Consider the following 22,343-nt stretch of genomic DNA (forward strand, 5'->3'; position numbering starts at 1 on the left):
TTCTGTCTCTCTGTCAAAAAATAAATAAAAACATTAAAAGAATTATTAAAAAAATAAAAGTCTACTAATTAAAAAAAAAAAGAGTCAAGCCAATTGTTTCACTGAGTTGGCATTTCAAAAAGTAGATCCAGTTTGATGTGGTTCAGGAGTAATTATACTCTATGGGATGTTATTTTTTTTCTAAGGCCTTTGACTAACATGATTTCACATATTAATTCTGTTGTGAAAATATCCATAAATTTGCTATGGTTAATTGGGAAATTTTTAGGACCTGAAAAGAGTGAAGAAGTGGTTTCTCTATGAAAGTTTGTTTGTCATTGTCCTCAGGGTCAAGAGTCTCACCATCTCTGTCTCCCTGCATACCACCCCCACCCTGGAACAGTCTGATCCTCCTGATGGAGTAGCATTGGATTTCCTGGCTTGTCCTGAAAGCTTGGCTTCTTTGGGCCTTTTCCTCTTTCACATGCAAGAAAAAAAGACGTACGGTATTACCAGGTTCCCATAAAACAGTCTGCTCCCACCCCCAGAGTATATTCAGGTTGTAACTGTGCATACCTTGACATTGGGCAGCCCAGGAGAACACCCCAGGTGAGGGTAAATCAGAACCCAGAACATTTATAGTAATGGCTTCACAAAAAGCTGTGAGACTGGACCTTGGAGAAGGGTTGGAGAGAGACGTGGCTGTACAGTTCGTGCAGATGTATTGGTCCTGGGCTTCCAACTTTCATACATGGGCACAGCCTTGGCATTAAATATGGGTAGGTCAGCTGCAGGAAGATCCAAATCGCAGCCAGTCCTCACTATGAGAGGAGATAGCAGGAGACATATGGCACATTTCTTTAAATTAAAAAAAAAAAAATTAAATGTCTATTTATTTTGAGAGAGAGAGATAGAGTGTGAGCAGGGGAGGGGCAGAGAGAGAGGGAGACACAGAATCCAAAGCAGGCTCCAGGCTCTGAGCTGTCAGCACAGAGTCCAAAGCGGGGGTCCAACTTGCAAACTGTGAGATCATGCCTTGAGCCGAAGTCAGAGGTCTAATTGACTGAGCCACCCAGGTGCCCCAACATGTGGCACATTTCTGAAAGTTTCCCCTGAAGGGCACCAAGCTTTTCCAACCTCCTGGGCTCCCAATCTCTAAGACTCCCTGGCCAGACTGGTTCTCCTACACCTACTCCCTTTAGTTAAGTAGAACGAGGAGAAATAAGTCGAACTCTTCTTTAGCTCCTTGGTCTTCTTTTCCTCCTGTCTTTCTATACCTCTTTTGTACAACTCTCTGATTTAGTAGCTGAAATTATAAATGGGAAGAGAGCCTCTAAAAAAAAGTTTATCTGTCTGAAATTGACAAGTAGACTAGATCACGGAAGTGTTCTCTTGGCAGTGCACCTGGGTGGCTCAGTTGGTTAAGCATCCAACTTCGGCTCGGGTCATGATCTTGTGGTCTGTGAGTTCAAGCCCCACCACGGGCTCTTTGCTGACAGCTCAGAGCCTGGGGCCTGCTTCTGATTCTGTGTCTCCCTTGCTCTCTGCCCCTCCCCCATTTGCACTTTGTCTCTCTCAAAAATAAACATTAAAAATGTTTTTAAATAAAAAATAAATAAAGCATTAAAAGAAAAGAAAAGAAGAGAAAAGAAAAAAAAGAAGGAAGGAAGAAAGGAAGAAAGGAAGGAAGAAAGACAGTGGTCTCGTGGCAAGCATGTGTCCCCTCACCCAGTATGGATCAAGGCCCTCCCACGGGTGGGAGTCTATACTTGGTGCTAAAGACAAAGTGAAGCATAGGGAAGTGCTGCCCCCTGATCCCGGCTCTAGAAGCCATGGGAGAGAGAGACACTAAAGAGATGATGACAGTGACAGTTCTCCAGAACCTTAGTTCCCCTACATGAAAATTCTAGCATATTATCTTAGGAATTCCAGTCCCAAGGGAGAGAGCAAGGAAACTGGGAGCTTCCCTTAGGAGGGAGAGAAGTGGAGACGTTTATCAGAAAGGCTACCAGAAAGTACGTGCATGAAGTTATCACAGTCAGAGCCAAGGCTAAATGATCTTGTGTACCAGAGGAAGAAGTTGATATACATCTACACAGCTAGGCTTCTCAATTCTCCAAGCTATTTTGAATAAGCGAGAGCTGGATGTCAGCAGCCAATAGCTCTAAATACAAAATCAGAAAAGCTTTGAACATTTGGGTGTCAAAGCAGGCAGAAGGCAAATCCATTTTATTGGGCATACTCATTTATAAGAAAGTGACATTTTTGCCTTTAAGCGTTCCACTGAAACATTGAGGAAGGGAGGGCTTAAAGATTTTTCTCTTAACAACTGGATGTTAATCACACAATGTACATTACTACTCATGCAGAAAGTATAAATGTCGTTAGTATTCTCTTGATCTAAGATGTGATCTTTATTATTTTATTTTAGTAGATGTAACAAAATAGAGTCACTTAAACTACTTTCCAATTTGTATTTTCATATAAGGTGTTAAACTACTAACTATTGGATTCTCTAGGGATTTTCTGATGCCTATGTTACATAGTTGGAGAGAAATCTTAGGATAGATACTATTGGAGAACAAAGAAAGGCAACCCCCTGTTGACCTGGGGCATTCAAAGGTGTCTTCTCAGGAGATGATTTTTTAAGCTGGGTCTTGAAAGATAGAGATGATATTAGCCAGGAGACTATGATGGAGATCAGGTCCTTTTCACAACTGGGTCCTTGTCATGGTCTTCACAAGACCATTCTGCCCTTACCTGGCTGTGTTTTCAATTTAAGAGAGAGTTGAATGGGGCATCAGAGAATAATAAAAATATTAACAACCCACCCCTGCTTACATAATCTCATTTGAGCTTCATGAGACCTTATGGATAAATGCAAAGAGTTCAACTTATAAATGAGGAAACGGAGGCCCAAAGAAGTTGAACAACTTGTCTAAAATCATGCAGGTAATAAGTAATACAGCCAGGATTTCTCCTAGGTCTACAATGCTTGCACATGTATATATCAATACTAGGTCACTATTACCCTACGCACATCAGAAGGAATATACCATATTGGCACGGATGTAATCTATTATGAGCAGAAGGAGACTGGATAATATTTGGAACTATTTTAGAATGGAAAAATCCATTATTTGAAATCTTAAAAAAATATATTTTGACGCAAATGACTCCAATAAACGACAGTAAGCAAGGCAAGGGGGGAAAGAGACAGGGCCAATGCCAGCATTACATATTTAGAGTCATATTTGTTGAGCCAACTTTTACAAACCAACAAAAAGGAAAAAGTCAAGAGAGCATCAGAAATCGATAACACAATTTTAGTGTTAGCTGCATTTAAGTGAGACAGCTCTGACTCATTCAACATGTGATGTCAGGCCAAGCAGGTTTCAAGGGGCAAAAATGTATTTTGGGGAAAAGTGGAAAAAGGAATGATAAATTTGAAAAGACCACATCTTGGTAACGTATCCCTGTGATGGGGATGAAAGAAATCATGAAGGACCTTCTCAGAACCCTGAGGAACCCGTACTCTTTCTTAAATCTCCAGAGCAGGACAGAGCATGCCTCACCCTATAGGAAGCCAAGGCCATATGCAAATCACTGGCAAACAAGTGGAAGATGAACACTGGGAAGTCAGAAATTTTAGGGACCAAAACAAGAGTCCTTAAAGCCCCAGTGCCTTTAATCCCTGCAGACAAGGAATGATCTAGAAAAAGAAATGACATAGAAAAAGAAGGAACTATTTAACTGCCAAGAAAAGGAGGGTTTCTGATGGTTTTTGGTGGTCCAATCCACAGTTTAATAATACTTGACCTCAGAAAGGGTCTTCTGTTATATTAACTTAATCCCGTGTTTACAATTAATATATAATTTAAGCAACTACCCTGTGGTTGGAGTCCTTACTTTTTCTTTTCTCATTCTTTATCTTCTTGAGCTAACATCTATGGCAGGACTCCCTGGGTATTGTTGTTGGGAGACAGGACTGGCATATCACATGACTGATGTTGCTGTTCTACTTTGGGAGGCATAATTTGACCCAGAACTCTCTGGAGCCATGCAACAAAAGATCAGTGTAGGTTTTGTTTTGTTCTATTTGTATTTGTTATCATTTTTGGTGGGAAGGATGCTTTATCCAACAATATTCATGAGTTCGTTCCTTAAATTATAAAAATCTCTGTTACGAATATGAATTGCTAACTATTATTTCTCCCTGCAGATTCCACAGAGCATAGAAAAAAGTGTTATGATGGGCTATGAGATTCCAACAGGCCAGAGAAGATGGGCTCTAGGGCAAAAGATATGTGCACACTGCTCGGTTTATAGCAAAATTTATAGCAAGTTCTAAGGCTGTGACTTCCAGGAACAGGGATCCCTGAGCAGGAGGAAATTTAGAATGGGCCCTTGGCTTCCTCAGAATGAACCAAGCTTAAGTCATCACTGGCTCTCAGAGTGCCCTTCAGCTGTAAATCTGCAAAAGGTCGCAGCAACTTAACTGTATCAACAGCTGTCTGGGTTATTGCATCCATAAACTCAATGTCCGTGCAATGCCTCTGGACTGACAGACCCAGCCATTGGCAACGGTAACCGCAGGCCACACAACTCCTTACTTTCTAAGCTGTTCAGGCTTCCCATCTCCAACACTTTCTTGTTAGATAACTGGGACCTTGGGGTGTCATGAAATAACCAATTTTCTTTTGAAATTCCTTCTTTCTTCTTTACCTAGAAAGGGGCAAATCCACCCATGCTCTTGGTGTAGGCTCTTAGGAGACTGGGAGTGATTCATCTCCGCTACAAAATGAAGTGTTTTACAGGATATGAAATACTGTTGTGCAACAAGAAAGCCGCTAGATTGTTTATTCTCCTTCACTTTATTGAGTTTTTTAAATACAAAAGTTATCCATGCTTGTCATTACAAATCAGACAGGGAGGAAGGTGACATTCGACAGTGGTGTCCTCTCTCCACCCCCACCCATCACCCTGCAGTCAGGTGTGTCCTAGTCTGGTGTGCATCCTTTCACACCATTCTAGAAGCACGTCTGCACGCATTCCAGCCTACCTACACGGACAGCACAAAGCTCGAGTTCTGACCTCTTCTGCGGGCCTCTCCCACCTTCTCAGCTGGAAACCAGGCTTTTAATCCTTTCTTCTTCCTAAGCATTTCTACCATGCTCAGAGTTTCTGGAGTAGCCATCACTCAGTCTGCTGGGGAAATGGGATGAAGCGTAGTGGACGAGACATAGTCCTGGGCTCCCTGGGTCAGTGTTCTCTGCTTCCTGAGGGACCAGTGGTCAAATAAATGGGGTCATTGAGTCTCTCTCTGGTCTGAGCTTGTCAAAGGTGTGAGGGTTGATGCAATGAGATACCTGTGTTGACCCTGGTGCAAAAAGCAGACTCTGGAGACATCCGACCAAGCAGGAGAAGCTGGGGAGAAGATGGTTGTTCTCCTTTGATAGCTGGTTCTGGAATATTCTGCAACAGTGAGTGGATTTTTCAGGACTCTTACTTCTCCTCCTTGGCCTCCTGCTGAGGACAGTGTCAGGGCTCATTAGCACTTCCACTAGAGGCGAGCCCTTGCTGCGAGAAGAGGTGAGAGCAGTCAATTTTGCCACTCATTAGCAACTCTGGACAGATACTGGTGGGAAGATTGACCCCATTGGCAAAATTAGAGTCTGCTTCTCTGGGGGCACAGCTATCCATCTAGTCCTTTTGCCATCCACATGTCACCCAGAGTTGACTATCTGCTGGTCTCACAGAGCAATGAACAAGACAGTATTTTTTAAGGTATTAGTCACTTTATATAGTACAATAACTCTATGAATCGCCAGTGTTGTGATCCTCAATGTAATGGTGAGAAGGCAGGAGGAAGACTCTCTAAAGTAAACCAGACACCACGACCATCCTGGTACCTCATTGCTCTGACCTAAAGAGTAAGGATTGGGGGGCGCCTGGGAGGCGCAGTTGGTTAAGCGACCGACTCTTGATTTTGGCTCGGGTCATGATCTCACGATTTGTGAGATTGTGCACTACATCAGGCTCTGTGCTGACAGCATGGAACTTGCTTGGGATTCTCCCTGTCCTCTCTCTCTCTGCCCCTCCCTCACTCACACACACACACTCTCTCTCTCTCTCTCTCTCTCTCTCTTTCTTCCTCACAATAAATAAGTAAACATTGAAAAAAAGAGTAAGGATTGAATTTGAAACAGTTTGGGCTGCTTCAGATTTATTCACGTGCCCCACAAGATCCCACTCTGATCAGACTGCCATGATATTTGTACAATAATTTATAGTGTGCAAAGCACTTTAGCAGGTCCTTCAATTCTTACCACAACTCTGTCAGGTCATGACTTTTATCTTTATCTCACGGACAAAGGAAGATCATAGTAGTTGGAACTGAGTTGCCCAAGGTTAAGCCCGGGGCTCTTTCCCTGAAACCAAAGTACATATATTGAGATATACCAGGACTTAATAAACAGAGAGAGGAAGGGCCTCTCTTAACATTGTTTGATGACATGAGGAATGAAAGGAATACAAAGGAAATCAAAGTGCACCCCTGTCCTCTAAAGGTGAACATCATACCTCAGTAAGATTGGTCATCCAGGGTGCAGGTGGACCGTTGAGCCAGCTACTGTTGAACCAGCTAAATTAGGTGGGAAGGATTTCTTTTTCTTGCCTAGTCATCTTTGAAACATTGACTGGTTTTCATACAATGTAGCTCCTCATGCTACATGAATGAAGGCAGAGGACATTTTGTTAAGTGGAAAATGCCAGACGCAAAAGGGCAAGTACTATCTGATGTCACTTACCTGAGGGATCTGGAGTAGACACACTCATAGAAAGTGGAGCAGAGATGACCAGGGGCTGGGGTAGGGGGAATCAGGGGTTATGGTTTAATGGGTACAGAGTTCGAGATCGTGCCAAAGTTCTGGAAATGGGTAACAGTGAGGGTTGCACAACATTGTAAATGTGATTAATGCATTGAATTGTACACTTAAAAATGGTCAAAATGGGGGTGCCTGGTGGCTCAGTTGGTTAAGCGTCTGACTCTTGATTAAGGCTCAGGCCATGATCTCATGGTTCCTGAGTTCGAGCCCCACATCAGGCTCTGTGCTAATTGTGTGGTGCCTGCTTGGGATTCTCTCTCTCTCCTTCTTTCTTTTCCCCTCCCCTGCTTGCTCTCTCTGTCTCTCTCAAAAATAAATAAATAAACTTAAAAAATTGTTCAAGTGATAAGTTTTATGTTACGTATATGTCACTATAATTTTTTAAAAGAAAAAACTTACAAAAATGTAGTTTGATGCAAAAAAACTTGACTTGAAGATTCTTCACAAAACATATCTATGGCAAAATCTGTGCTGCAAATGAGTTGAACTACTTCCTTTTCTGGTTGAGCAAACACTTTGTTTTTAAAATATTTCCCCCAAGGTTTTTTTTTTTTTTTCTATTAGCTATTTTGTTTGTTTTCTTCTGTTTCTGTTTCTCACCTCAGACAAAAAGCTCTTTTGAGTTCATAGAATTACAGGTAGTTAGGTAGTTCCTCTGAAGAGAATCATTTTCTCTTCACTAAGTGATCATTTTTTTATATTAAAAAAAGTGATGGTTAGAAAACGAGTTGAAATTTCCACATGATTAGAAGCAAATGTCTCATTAGGAACTTAACCAAGTTTGGGAGACCTTTTAAAAAATACCTGAGGATTGAATCACTATATCATATACCTGAAACTAATATAACACTATACCTTAATTATACTAGAATGTAAAAAAATAAATTAAAAAAAAAACCTGAGGAGAAACTGGAGGCACCACAACATTTTTTTTTCAATATTAAAACCAAGTTTTATTTCAGTCTGTTAAATTGGAGGCATACAATGACCCAGACACATCCCTTTAAAATCCTTTCCTTGAGATGCCAGAACTTAGATATGAGGTATGAACAAAGAGTCTGGCAAACATGAAAACAGTGTGTGCAAAGGGCCTGTGGCTGGAGAGAGCCTATGATATACCCCAGTAGCAGCACATCCTGAATGTGGGACTTCTTTGCTTTTATCATCTGGCAAGTTTGACATAAGTGCAGTTTTATAGATGACTCCACCTGTTCCTATTGTGATATCGGCATACTTCAATTAATAAAAGAAGTATTTAAATGTGGACGCCGGTTGGGCGTCCGACTTAGGCTCAGGTCATGATCTCCCGGTTTGTGACTTTGAGCCCCACGTAGGGCTCTGTGCTGACAGCTCAGAGCCTGGAGCCTGGCTTTGGAATCTGTGTCTCCCTCTCTCTCTCTGCCACTCCCATGCTCATGCTCTGTCTCTCTGTCTCTCTCTCAAAAAATAAACATTAAAAAAATTGTTTAAATAAAATAAAATAAAATAAAAAATAAATAAAAAATAAGATATAAAATATAAAATATAAATAAATATATAAAAATAAATATATACATATATAAATATAAAAAGTATATAAAAATATAAAATAAAAAATAATAAAATAAAATAAAATAAAATAAAATAAAATAAAATAATTTCCTTGCAAAAAAGCAAACGGCGTAAAAGGAGTATTTCTGAGGTTTGATCAGAGTAACATAGAGCAGGACCTTCGGAAAGGTAGGCAAGGAACCTGAGCCAGGATGCGCCAGAGCTGAGGTGGTTGTTTATCGTTATCATTATTATTATTATTATTGTAAGAAAACACATAATAGGAAATTGCTCCCTTAAGTGTACATTACACTATTGTCAACTCTATGCATACGGTACAGCAAATCTTTGCTTTTCCATCTTGCGTGACTGAAACGCTATACCCATTACACAGCAACTCCTCCTCTCGCTCCTCCCTCCAGCCCCTGAAACCACCATACTGCTTTCTGCTTCCATGAACATGATTTCTTCAGATACCTCCTGTGAGTGTTATCATTGCAGTATTTGTCTATGACTGGCTAATTGCACTTAGCATACTGTCCTCAAGGTTCATCGTGTTTAGCCTGAGACAGAATTTCCTTTTTTTTTAAATTTTTTTTTCATGTTTATTTATTTTTGAGAGAGAGACAGAGACACAGTGTGAGTGGGGGAGGAGCAGAGAGGGAGACACAGAATCCGAAGCAAGCTCCAGGCTCTGAGCTGTCAGCACAGAGCCCGATGCGGGGCTCCAACTCATGGGCCGAGAGATCATGACCTGAGCCAAAGTCGGAGGCTCAACCGACTGAGCCACCCAGGCGCCCCAGAATTTCCTTCTTTTTAAAAGGATGAATAATATCCCATTGTACGTAGTACATACCACATTTTCTTTATCTGCTTATCTGTCTATGGGCATTTAGGCTGTTTTCACTTCTTGGCTATTGTGAATAACATTCCTTTTGAATAGCAGGCTGCTTCTTTGGGGACGCATTCTGTCTCCAAAGCTATTAACTATAGGATTTGGGAGGTTGGGGGGGAGGGATAGTTTTCTTTTTCTCTTTCTGCTGAGTTTGCTTTTTGCTGTTTACTTATTTTTATTTCTATTCTTCATGTTAAAAACTTTACTCAAACATCTGAGAATACTTGGGCTGTTCACTGACCACTGAAAGGTTGAACTCTGTGCGCTGTGGTGAAGGTAGGGAGGAACTTGACCATGGATGTGTAGGGTTTAGGGCAAGGATCTGTACGATGATTCAGGGAAGACTTGGGTTTCTTTTTTCACTTTTGCCTCCAGAAACCCCAACTGTTATTATCTTCATACCCTTTCTTTGGGGCCATTCATTTCCTTCATAGAGAATGTACTAGTCTCCTACCTGAGGGCTCTATGCAGGTGTCCATCTCCTGGGAGTGGGGAACGAAGGGCGAGGCTGAGAGCTTCCTGGCTCAGACACCAGCATTCCCTGTTAGAACAGCATTTTGCCCCTCGCCTCTCTGCTGTGACCATGGCCCCTCTTGGCCCTCTTCTCCAATAGGAAGTCCCCTACTTGAGTGCTGACGGGTGGCCCCTGCTTGCTGCTCCGATGGAGAGTGACCTGGGATCGAATTTCTCCTTAAACAGAATTTCAACCAAACCTCTTGTTTTTCACCTCATCTCCACCACCCCCTCCCATCCTTCATAGTTCTGGGGTTGCTAGTTCTCCACCCTCCAGTGGGCACTTGCTGGTCAGTTCTCTGTTCCTCTATTTCCTCTCTTTTCCATCCTGCCCAATCTGATGGCATTTCTCATTTGTTGTGGGCCATTTTCCAAGTCTCTGCCCTTTTTGATGCATGCATACATTTTTTCTTTCTTTTTTAAGAATGTTTATATGTTTATTTTGAGAGAGAGAGCGTGAGTATGTGCAAACGAAGGAGGGGCAGAGAGAAAGGGAAGAGAGAGAGTCCCAAGCAGGCTCCACTCTGTCAGTGCAGAGCCGGACGCGGGGCTCAAACTCACAACCCTGGGATCTTGACCTGAGCCAAAATCAAGAGTTGGACGTTTAACCGACTGAGCCACCCAGGCGCCCCGCATACATTTTTTCTGTTACTCTCATTTTACTGCATTTTCAGAAGGAAGCAGAGATAAACACTCATGTTCAATTCACTGTGTTTCATTGGAAGGTCGCTCTGTCCACCTCTTTAGCGCACAGGTGTTTCTGCATTACCCTCGGTCTCTAATCCATTGTTACTTGGCTGCCTTCCTTGTAGACTGGTTTTTCTGAAGGCAGCGGTCTCCTTTGCCTCGCCAGCCCCTCGCATAGAGGGCATGCAGTCATTATTTACTCAACTGGAATAAATAAATATTTATTTATTTAGTTGGTGCTGCCCATTGGAAAGCTGGAAAATAAAGTAAATGACCACATAAAGCCTCACCATCCTCCCATCCTCTATTAAAGATGGTCCTGATGAAGGAAGTTTTTCCAGATTGAAGCAGAAATAGCAAAATCCTCATACAGTACCTTGTTTACAGTATATACAGATTTTCTGTCTTGTTCAGAGAAGTGCTTATTTTACTTAGAAGTAATTGCTTTTCAAAGGCTGGCAATTCTCATTAGTTACCAGGTGAGTGAATCTAATAAGAAAAGTCTCCTGACTGAGCTAGGAAAAGCAATGGAACAAAATGTATAGTGGGGATTTTTTCCCACCTTGCAAACCAAATAGCTCCTGTGCTACCCGTAATTGAAAGAAAATTGACATGTATTATCTAAGATGCATTTTTTTCCGTGTGCGCAAAGAGAACTGGGCACGAAGGGGAGAGACGTTTGAGGCCCAGAAAAGGGCTGTGCTGAGGAGAGCATTCGCCTCTTACAGAGATGTGATGGGGCATCATTGCAATGCTTCTGGGGGAGATTTCTGAAAGGGCCAGTATGAGTCTCCTAGGACTGTTGTAACAGATCACCACAGACAGGGTGGCTTAAAACAACAGGCTTGTTCTCTCACAGTTCAGGAGGCCAGAAGTCTGGAATCAGTCCCCAGGGTTGCCTTCTTCTAGAGGCTCTGAGGGAGAATCCATGCCATGCCTTCTTCCCAGCTTCTGGAAGTGGCTGGCAGTCCACTCGGGGTCCAACTGGCATTGCTTGGCCAGCAGCTGTATCACTCCCATCTCTGCCTCTGTGGGCGGATAGTCTTCTTCCCCTTGTGCGCGACCCCAGATCTCTCTTTCCTTGTAAGAAGATGGGCTTTAGGGTCCATCCTAATCCAGCATGACCTCAGCTTACCTTGATTATATCTGCAAAGACCCTAACGAGATCATATTCTAAGGTTCCAGGTTGACATGAATCTTTTGAAGACCCGATTCAGTCCAGAAAATGGCCCCAAACCCGTATCCTCCTGTCTCCTACTTCTAGTTATAATTTTGGAGACTACTTTTGTAGCAGAGTACTTTCAGACAGCTGATGTGGGAGAAGACACAGAGAAGGTGCCTGGAAGATGAAGAAAATGAACGTTACAGGTGAGGCTCCCACCCTTGGGCAGAGGCTCTTAACCTTGGTTGCACACCAGACTCGCTCTGCCTTTGTACTCCTGCTGCCATGCATCAGGTGTTTTTGTTTGTTTTTTAAACATTTGTTTGTTTTTGAGACCCACACACACGGGGTGTGAGCGAGGGAGGGACAGAGAGAGAGAGGGAGACACAGAATCTGAAGCAGGCTCCTGGCTCTGAGCGGTCAGCACAGAGCCCCATGTGGGGCTTGAACCTGTGAACTGTGAGATCATGACCTGAGCTGAAGTCTGATGCTTAACCGACTGAGCCACCCAGGCGCCCCCCGCCTCAGTTGTTTTTAAAGCATCTGAGGTGGTTCCAATGTGCAACCCAGATGCAGACCTCAGCTCCAGGCACTGTCCCCAAAACACCTCCGGTAAGGCCGCCTTACTGAGCCCTGATGGCCTCTGTGGAAGCGGGTCTCGCACACGTGTGCTCTTGCCGACTGCTGAGCAGTTAGCACCGGCACGTGTGGATTTTATTTCTCCTTCATTTGCTTTGAAGGAGAACAGCTTCATCTGTACCGAACACTCACAAGTTAATAAGGAAAAGGAACATTTGTAGGGGGATGTGGCTAAGAGGGAGGTTAATATTTAATTTTATTTTTCAGAAATAATTTTTTGTACTTCTCCAAGTAGCCTGTGCTCACAGAAATGTGAAAACCCCATAAAAGCCGGAGAAGAAAAGAAAATCACCTATAATTCTATCCCTCTGGGAAAACAATGGTGTGGTGAATATTCTAATGAATTCTTTCTATGCATGTATAAATATACAATGTGTGTTTTACAAATAAGGGATTATGTGATTTTGGGGTTTGAGTTCTCCATTTAGCAATATAATGTTAAATATACATCAATAAATACATAGCAATAAATATTTCCCATTAAGTAGCCCTCAGATTTTGAATGGCTAAATTTTATTCCTTTGTGAAGAGAATAGACCATCATTATTTAACCAATTACTACAAGAGAATTTCAAATGGAACTTTTCCTATTGTCTGATTCATGGTGCAAGACCCAGTGCTGAGAAGCAGAGGCCCTATCTCTCCATCCTCAAGCGGGCTCCCAGACTCACCCCCACAGTGCTCCACTAACCTCCATGCCACCCCCCACCCAGTTTCTATAAACCCAAGATGTGGGAATTGGAGGAGGCATTGGATAGGGAGTTCCTGGCCTAGGGCAGAGTGCTCCCCTGGCCCCAAAGCCAGATGGATCATAGGATTTGGGAACGTCTGTGTCTGCGGGGAGAAACAGGCATCCTACTTCTGAACATGTGCTTAGAGTGCAATTGCTGATCTGCTCCTTGTCTGACTGAGCAGGAGGAAAGGAACTGGTTAGACCGGAACTGCAAAGAGAGAGAGCAGCCCGCCTTGCCCCACCCCACCATCTCCTGTGATAAGGAGGCCTGAGCTGCCTGTGGCCAAGTGGATGCCATGACGGGAAGTCAGGCTGTGCGGTGTTTCAGGCACCCTGCTCGGAGGACGACTGGCTACAGGGAAAAGGGCCGGCAGCAAAAGCCTGTGGGTTTTCCAGTGGGGGCTGGAATTGAGGGAGGGGGGGGATGAGGTCCAATAGAGGCACACCTCCCCCCGTGAAGGGAGGCATCCCAAATAATTTATCACATGCTTGACAAGACACTGATCACCTGGATGCCCAATATTTAGGGGACATGCAACCCAAGACAGAAGCACACCAAGTATAAAGACTTTTGCCCCACACTCTGCTCCAGGGGACCTAGAAGCAGCAGAATGAGGAGGAGGAAAGAGCATGAAGGAACAACAGCTCAAGCCCTCTCCCGAAGCAGCTCTCCAGGCCTTGCGGGGAGGGGAGGGCGTTGAGTTAGTGATGCGATACAGCAATCTGGTCATGTGGATCAATAATAATAATCAATAATAAAATATGCATGTCATTTAACCCAGCAGATCCATCTTTAGGAATTAATCTTAGAAAATAAATGATCAAAGATGTGGGGAAAGAGTTATTTGTAAGAGAATTGCTGTACACAAAAAGTATCTCCCCACATCCTGAAAAGCCATAATTTTTTATGTTAAAAAAATCACCTGTTCTTTCAATAACTAAGAGTTAACAAAATTCTGAGGTCTGATATTATATACAGTGGTAATACCACAGCCCTTATAATAAACAGAACTCAGATTAAAGAAAGAGTTTTAGAAAGCTGGCATTACATAGTGTCACTGTGTTCCAGTTGCTAATGCTATGAAAAACTACCCCAAATACAGTGGTATAAACAACGGCCCTTTGAATATGCTCCCGGATTTTGTGGGTCAGGAATTTAGATAAGACACAGCAGGAATAGCAAGTGTCTTATCCAGGATTCTGGAGTTTTAGCTGGGAAGTTGAATGGCTGGGGTGTCTCAAACATCTGGGGGCTGGAAACATCTGGAGGCTTCTTCACTCACGTGGCTGGCACCTGGCAAGCAGTTGCCAGCTGGGTTCAGCTGGGACGGTCAACCAGGGCACCCTCGTGTGGCCCTGTTAGCTGGGGCTTCTCACAGTGTGGCAGCTACGTTCCAAGAAGGGACATCCTCAGAGCAAGATTTCCAAGAAAAAACCAGATGGAATCTGCATGATGTTTTATGATGTAGCTTTGGAGGTAAATGGTGTCACTTCCACCATACTTTATTGGTCAAAGCTATTACAAACCTGCCCATAGAAAAGGGAGGGACATGGACCCTATCATCTCTCAAAAGAAGGGGTGTTAACTTGCCATAGACAGAATTCTTCATCTTTAACAAAACTGGAGTAAAGTGTACAGTTACAGTCAATTTATGCTTCATGCCTTTTCTCGATGATTGGTATACATATGGGGTGTCTTTTCTCCAACAACAAACATGATATTCTCACACCAACCAATCATCCAATTCTCTTACACCGATTGGGTGTCCAGCAATTCAATTAAATTCTGACACTGAGTATCCAGAGTAGCACAGACCCAAGTTAAGGGCTCAGTTCCACAAGTCTGCCCCTCACCTCAGATGCCATTGGCAACACCAGCGTCCCCAGGTTACCCACACTCCCATCCAACTTGGCTACACATTTGGGGGTTCCCATTACTCCCTTCCAGATTTGATAGCTAGAATGACTCAGAGAACTTGGAAAAGCACTTTGCTAATGATTTCTGGTTTATTATAAAGGGTACAATTCAGGAAAAACCAAATGGAAGAGAGGCATAGGGAAAGGTATCAGCGGTGTGGAGATGCAGAACTTCCATACCGTCTCTGTGCACACCGTCCTCCTAGGACTTCAACCTGTTCTACAACATGGAAGTTCCTCCTCACTGTTTCAGTTTTAATCAAGACTTCCCTACCTAGACTTGACTGATTAAATCGTTGGCCATTGGTGAATGAACTCAATCTCCAGATTCTCTCCCCTCTATAGGCACTAGGGGGTGGGACTAAAAGTTCCAACTCTCTAATCACATGGTTGCTTTTCTGGCCACCAGCCCCCATGCTGAAGCCTTCTAGGCCCCACTTTGAGTCAGGTCATTAGTAGGCAAGATATTCCTATTACTCAGGAAATGCCCAGGGTTTTAGGAACTGTGTGCTAGGAACCAGAGAAGAGCAAATATATAGCACAACAGAATATGCCCAGCTATTATGGAAACTCCAAAATCTACTGGAAATCTAAAAAGGAAGATGGTACGGTGGTTGCTTTGAGGATCTCTGAATGTAATGGAGCGGACAGGAACAAAACAGATTTCTGCAAATGCTGTGAAATACGCGCCTACCCGGACTCAAAGGAAGAGTGACTAACTGTAGGCTGGGAAGCAGGTGCTTTTCAAATTGTTTTCCACTCAGGAAGAAAGTATTTACTTGTTAATATTCCCCTGACTGTTCAGAACTCAGTCATAGGATTTTATCTTCAACACATTGCTTATAAAGTCACTGCTTTTCCTACAACTATAAGAGTACAATGCATTTCCAAGTCAAACGATGGAAAATCGGATAGGGAGGAATAGAACACTCAACAAATAGAAATGATCTCTATATACAATGTTCTTTAAGATAGCCAGTAAAAATGCAGAAAGGCTCTTGATGTGAAGATAGTTGGGTTGTGTATTTTGTACACGTGGTCTGTGTGTACTTGAGCATTGCACCCGGAAACTCCACACAGTAGTACAAAGGAAGGCTTGTACCCACAGGTCTAACTTTCAAGAAGATATAAATCAAGCTAATAAACTGCCCAATATATGTTCTATCCTCCTATTTTGACAAATATATCTTCATAACTACTTGAACGGACCAGGTTCAAGTTTAGGATACTCTTTTGTACAACAAAGTAGAATAGAAATTAGTGACCCTACCCTCAGTTTCTCTGTTCTTACTTGTGATGCGCCTTTCCAAGAAATTGTTCCATATCTTTGTCAGACAGCCTCACATGTGGCCTTTCAATTTACTTTGAAGATCAGCCAGTGAGAACCTAGGGACATGGTGGGTTAGATTATACCCCATAAGACCGGGAAAGAGGAGCCCATCTCAGTCTCTGATCTTTAGAGGGCCTACCTCTGGTCTTCCTTCTATGCTTCTCCCTGTGGACAGGAATCCACTGAGTCAGATGGATGTGCTAACTCAGAGCCTGAGAGCCCTCTTCTTCTGGACCAGGCACCAGGTACCCAGTAGCCAGCATTCTCTATCTGCTATGGACTCAATGTTTGAGTCCCTGCACCGAAACTCACACATTGAAAGCCTAGTCCCCAGTATGGTAGTACCCAGTATTGGGAGGTAATTGATTGGAGGGAGGGAGCCGTTATGATGGCATCAGTACTCTTATAAGAGACATGATGGAGATGATCTCTGTCTCTACCATGTAAGGACACAGCAAGAAGGTGGCCATCTATAAAGCAGAAAGAGGGCCCTCATAAGAGATGAATCACCTGGCACCTTGATCTTGGAATTCCCAGCCTCAGAAGTGTGAAAAATAAATGTCTGTTTTTGAAGCCATTCCGTCTATGGTATTCTGTTAGAACAGCCCAAGCAGACTAACTGGGGACTACTCCAGTGTCCCTGAGATCGCTGCTGGGCCCTGAGCGGGCCTCTTCCTCAGGCCATCAGCCATGACTGACTGCTACAGTGGCACCTGTATCCCTGGGCCTGAGGGTAGCCAAAGGTGGCTGTTTGCACAGGTGTGGACACGTAGGTTGGGGCGTCCACTTATGTGGGAGATGAAGTCAAGCATGGGACAACAAGGATGGCAGGAGGGGCGGGTGCCACAGGCCAGCCCTTGCTATCCTACCACATTAAAAAATCACAAAACTGTACTTAGTGGCAACATAAAACTGTCCAACAGGGAAAGAAGGAAAAACACCTCTGTGACATAAATAAATATGGCTCCTGCAGAGGGATTACAGCCCATATCACCAGTTGAGACAGAGAATATTTTTAAGATACGTGTTGTAGTAACAGGACAGAGGGGGGATTCAAAGTGCTAAATGGGCAGACTATTTTTGGAAAAGAACTTGAAGGGAGCACTGAAATGGAAGAATAAGCCCTATGCCATAGCAAAAACTGGCTTAAAAGTAATACGAAAAATGGTACAGTCAAAAAAAAAAAAAAATTAGGGGCACTTGGGTGGCTCAGTTGGTTAAGCGTCTAACTCTTGATTTCGGCTCAGGTCATAATCTCACAGTTCGGGAGTTCGAGACCCACATCAGGCTCTGCACTGATGGTGTGGAGCCTGCTTGGGATCCTTGCTCTCTCCCTCTATCTCTTCCCCTCCCCTGCTCATGCTCTCTCTCTCTCTCTCAAAATAAATAAAATAAACCTTAAAATTTTTTTAAAAAGAAGAAAGTGAACTTTTTGCTCTTCTCCACCCCCCTCAGGTATTGCTTGGATTCCCAGGTGTGTCTCCCATGTGCTCATGATCCCAGCCCTTGCACTCACCCAGCCACAAGCCCAGTCTTGCCTGAAGGTGTGTTGAGAGACGCTACAGTTTGGGCGTGGTGGTTAAGAGCTCAGGATCCAGGGCTGAAATGTCTGGTTTAAATCCTGGTTCCTCTACTTAGAAGCAAATTACTTTTCTCTGGGCTTCAGTTCCTCTTGCATCAATGGGATGGTAACATTATTTATTTCATAGGATTGTTGTGACAATTAATTGAGTTCTCACACATCAAATGTTCAGAACAGCTTTTGGTACATAGTAGGTGCTCAATGTATACTTGTATTTTCACCGTTAGAGACGGCTGATTCTCAAAGACCGCAGGGCTCTCATGAAAGAGGCAGAGAGTGTTTATATCTCTGCAAAGTGTTTATTTGTGTTTGTATCTGTAGTGCCTAGCACCCACCTGACACAGGATAGGCGCGTGTTTGGTGAACAAATGAATTAATGAATAAATAAGTAAAACAAACAAGAGCCCCGGCTGGATGGAGGAAAGCTGCTAACAGGGAAAACAACCAGAGTGGCACCACCAGAAAGACTCAAAGTCATTGGGTGGGTCCTGGGAGAGGAGAGGAGGGGCCAACAGGAAGTGCAGAACTCTGCTCAGGTCACCCCCTACATCAGTAAATCTCCCAGCCATACACCCAACGTAAAGCCAACTTGCATCAGACTCACATTCGGCTCCACTGTGATTGGCTCCTATTCTCTGTGCAGCCCTGTCCTCAAAGGGCAGAATCTAATGCTTTTCCCGGGGGGAGGACAACAGTTAGGCAGGGCCTGGGTTGGGACCTTGGGAAGGGACTTTGAGTTATTGAGGACTTTGAGTTCCTTGTACACTCAGTTGTATGGAAGTTTCACTCTATTTCTGGGCTTTATGTGACAATACAGACCGAAAAAAAGTTTTCAATGGACCCAGCATTTGGACAGCTGGAGTTTTCAGACCCTACTTGCATGTATGGCAAAATTTCACTGCACATATAGTTCCTGTTCCGCCCAGGGATATGTTTACCATCATGTCTAGAGGTCGGTGATCTGGGTGACAAGCTGTGGTTCCTGAGAGTATCAGCATTAGTCCAGGCTCCACAAGACCCCACCCTTCTCCCTTTCCTCTCTTCCTCTTGCCTTTCTCTTTCACCACCTACCTGCTATAAATGTATAGCTTTCATTTCCTCATCTTCCCTGCTGGGAGGTGGGGGACTGGACCACACATCTGGAAACACTGTCCTGGATCTAGAAAACAGAGATATGCTCCTGGGGAGAAGCAGCTGGCAGCTTGGGTGCTCAGGAAAAGCAAGCGGCAGTCATCATGTGTGAACGTCATTGTCCTCCTTATCCCTTGGTTCCCACACTGCATCATTCATTGAAAAACATTAAAACTCATCATCTTCCCCGGAATGAGGCTATAGACTTGCATTACAAGTATCAGGAAAAGCAATGACATTTTAACTCAAATAGACTTTTTTCCTAAAGGAGTCTTACCTCATTTGATCTAATGCCGTAAAGTAACAGTTGAAATTTTCTTTCCCAGTGAAGCCAGGGTTGGAAAGTCATTACATAAGTCTTAGATGCCCTGGGAGCAGTTTCATGCCAGAGTCAAACACCAAATTTTGGGAGCTACCTTCTACTGTGGTTGTTTTGCTTTGCTTCCTCTTGCTAATGGCTTTAACCCAATAAGCATTCCCCTCGGCTTTGTCCCACACAGAACTCGACAATCTCACCAAGTTCATCTCAAAACGGATTCACCCACAGCTCCTCTAATCAGAGGCAGGCATAATCTGATTTTCAAATGAAAGATTTAGTGAAGCACACTTGAAGTCTGAGCTTGGTGTGCTTTGGCAGAATGTGGGTAGGTGCTAGGAATATTCCCAGTCTCTCTTTTACCTTCCTTTCCACAGAAGAGTGTCCAAAAGGCCATGGACACTTGCTTCTTGAGGCCACTTAATCTGGTGCGGGAACGTCAGGCTTTGCAAGATTTGCACTGGTAAAACAGCTAGATGCTTTGCAGGAAGGCAGCCTTGCCCTGAGGTTCCAAACTTTTCAGTTGGTAGCCATCATGTGGGAAAAACTAGTTGGTACAACACAGTGCTAGTTAAAAAGATAGATTTACATCAACTGAGCTCTGGAGCAGAGCCAGCTTCATGGGTGTGGGACCTGTGCAAGCACCCAGAGCCTGACTCTTACGAGGGCCCCGGGCTAGGTCTAATGTGCTATTGTCTCTGCCTGGAAATTCTTACTAATTTTGCACTGGGTAAGTTACAGAACCAATTCTGCTCTGGAATCAGAACTTGTTTGAACTCTGATCTACACTTCTTGTTATTACTATTACCCTTCTTACTATTTGTGCAACTATTACTACTGCTAGCTATTATTTACTGAGCACTGCTTTCCAGTGCTTTCCAGATGTCACTTTAATGCTGTGCTAGTTACCATTAGTGCCTTCATTTCACAGATGATAACAGTGAGGTACAGGAAAGCTAAGTCACTTTCTAAACTTGTGTATGATCCCACACAGTTTAATTTCAGAGCCTGTCCTCTTAGCCACTATACTATTAAGTCTTGCTCATTTTGTGAATTTGGGTAAGTTACTTAAGCCTCTCCAAACCCAAGATTTCCTAACTGTAAAACAGGTATATTCTATGGTGGTGAGAACGGAACAATCCACTCCCACACTCAGCCCACACACCCAGAACTGAAACCACCTTACTGTCTAGTTAACGTAAGTCTGCTGTCTTCATTGCCAAATCTTGAGCATGTCTTCGTTAGCATGACTTTACTTTTTAAGGACCCTGCTGCTCAGGCAAAGTTTGATAGCGCATTACAGGAACTTCCTGTAAGACTCATCAACTCTTCAGTGGAAAGCATCAACGGAAAAGATCCTTTGAAGCCCTCTTCTCCAGATTCTCACCTTGCTGTTTCCACCAATCCTGGGCTATCATATCATGATTCTTACCCAGTCCTAATCAGCTCCTACATTGTAAGACCCATCTTAAGCCAAATTTCTAATTCTCAATAAATTCTGACCTTACCTTTGCCTCATCTGAGACACCACCAATGTGGAGTTAGTGTTCTCTCCTACTGTGTTAAAGATAAATTCAGCTTCATTTTATCAACAGATACTCTTGAGGGTCTTTGGGGAGGCAGCTTGTGATGGTACAGATCTTGGACCACAAACTCAAGTGTGTATGGAATAGATCTCTTTGCTTCCCTGTAACTCCATTTCTATATTTGGTCCCCATATCCCTTTGAGTTGATGAAAACTTACTTTCCAACACTTTGTGTTGTAAGGGAGGAATGACTTCCTCTACCCTCTTAAGTTCTGTGACTGGACCTGAGAATTAAACTGACAAAAGACAGATTAACAGGAGAAAAGCACACTAGTTTTATTTGATGTTAATATTTTTATATGTCCATGGCGGCCTTCATGTACAAGAAATGAAGACCTAAAAGAAGTAAGTAGGCCTAAGAGCTTCTATACCATTTTAACAAAGAACAACACTTTGTGGAGCTGACAAGACAAGGGAAAAAGACAAGGGCTGGGGCGGGAAATTGTGCGAAAATGACTTGGAAACATATGGGGGAAATTAATGGAAGATTAAGGTTATTTAAGTGGGCTTGTTTATGCAAATTCATCTCTGCTTTGACTCCCCATTTTCCAATGATAAGAATGTTCTTCCCTTCCTAATACCAGGAGGTCACTCACCAGGAGTGAGTGTTCTTCCCTTCCTAATACCAGGAGGTCACTCACCTCACCAGGAGGTCCAGGAAGTCAGGAAATTTATGCCCTGCTTTTAGGTACAAATGGGGAGGTCAGAGAGCCGTTCCTGCCTCTGATGTTTCTCAGCTGTCTTCAGGTCAAAATTAAAGTGGCATATTTTGGGGTGGCAAGTTCTGATCCCTTCCAGTGTCTTTGCCCAATCATATTTTCCAGAATTGTGTCCTTGCCCACATTTTACTGGGGAACATGTGGGTCAATGTGCTGGGGAAGGTCCTACTTGGTTCTCAATGTGCTAGAACATCTGTCACACCCTCTGTGATCAGCCATTGGTTGGCACAAGTCACCGCTAAGACTCTCCCATTCCTTTCTGCAAGCTGTCCACATCCATTGGCAGTTTGTGACTTCTAAGTCTCTCTTAACTTGGGACTTGCTAGAACAGAGTTCAGGAATCTCCCTGGGGAAGTCAAAAGGCCAATCTGCCTAAGCAGACCATGTAGCCATTTCCCTTCTAGGCCTTCTATCGAGGACACTCCATATGCATCCCATCAGCCTTTTCCTTCCAGGTCCTGGTAGCCTACCGCAGGGAAGAAAGTGAGCCCTGGCTGAGCCCACACTCACGGAGACTCAGAATTCCCACCTTTGTTCCTTCTTGTGTCCAAGATAACTCCTCCTGAGCCCACCTTGGCCTCCTGTGGGCTCTTTATGGGTATGGCCCACCACGAGACTCTTGGTTTTCCTACCAGCAAAGCCAAAGAAGCATGTTTGCATCACCTCCAGCTAGGAGCTACCATCCTGATGACTGCTGGATACTGAAATATAAAATGTTTCTACCTTTTCTCAGCACA

General features: G+C 43.5%; 1 protein-coding gene across 1 annotated transcript in view; it reads right to left on the bottom strand.

Annotated features, from left to right (window-relative positions):
• Window positions 1–18,913: 18,913 nt before the first annotated feature.
• The window catches only part of FIG4 (FIG4 phosphoinositide 5-phosphatase), a 152,551-nt gene continuing 149,121 nt past the window's right edge, over window positions 18,914–22,343 (bottom strand). Inside the window, exon 23 of the mRNA XM_053222386.1 lies at window positions 18,914–19,013. Coding sequence (XP_053078361.1) covers window positions 18,929–19,013 — 85 coding nt within the window. The 3' untranslated portion in view covers window positions 18,914–18,928. The remainder of the gene's footprint in view (window positions 19,014–22,343) is intronic.

This window comes from Acinonyx jubatus, chromosome B2 (genome assembly GCF_027475565.1).
Source record: "Acinonyx jubatus isolate Ajub_Pintada_27869175 chromosome B2, VMU_Ajub_asm_v1.0, whole genome shotgun sequence".
Lineage (NCBI taxonomy): Eukaryota > Metazoa > Chordata > Mammalia > Carnivora > Felidae > Acinonyx > Acinonyx jubatus.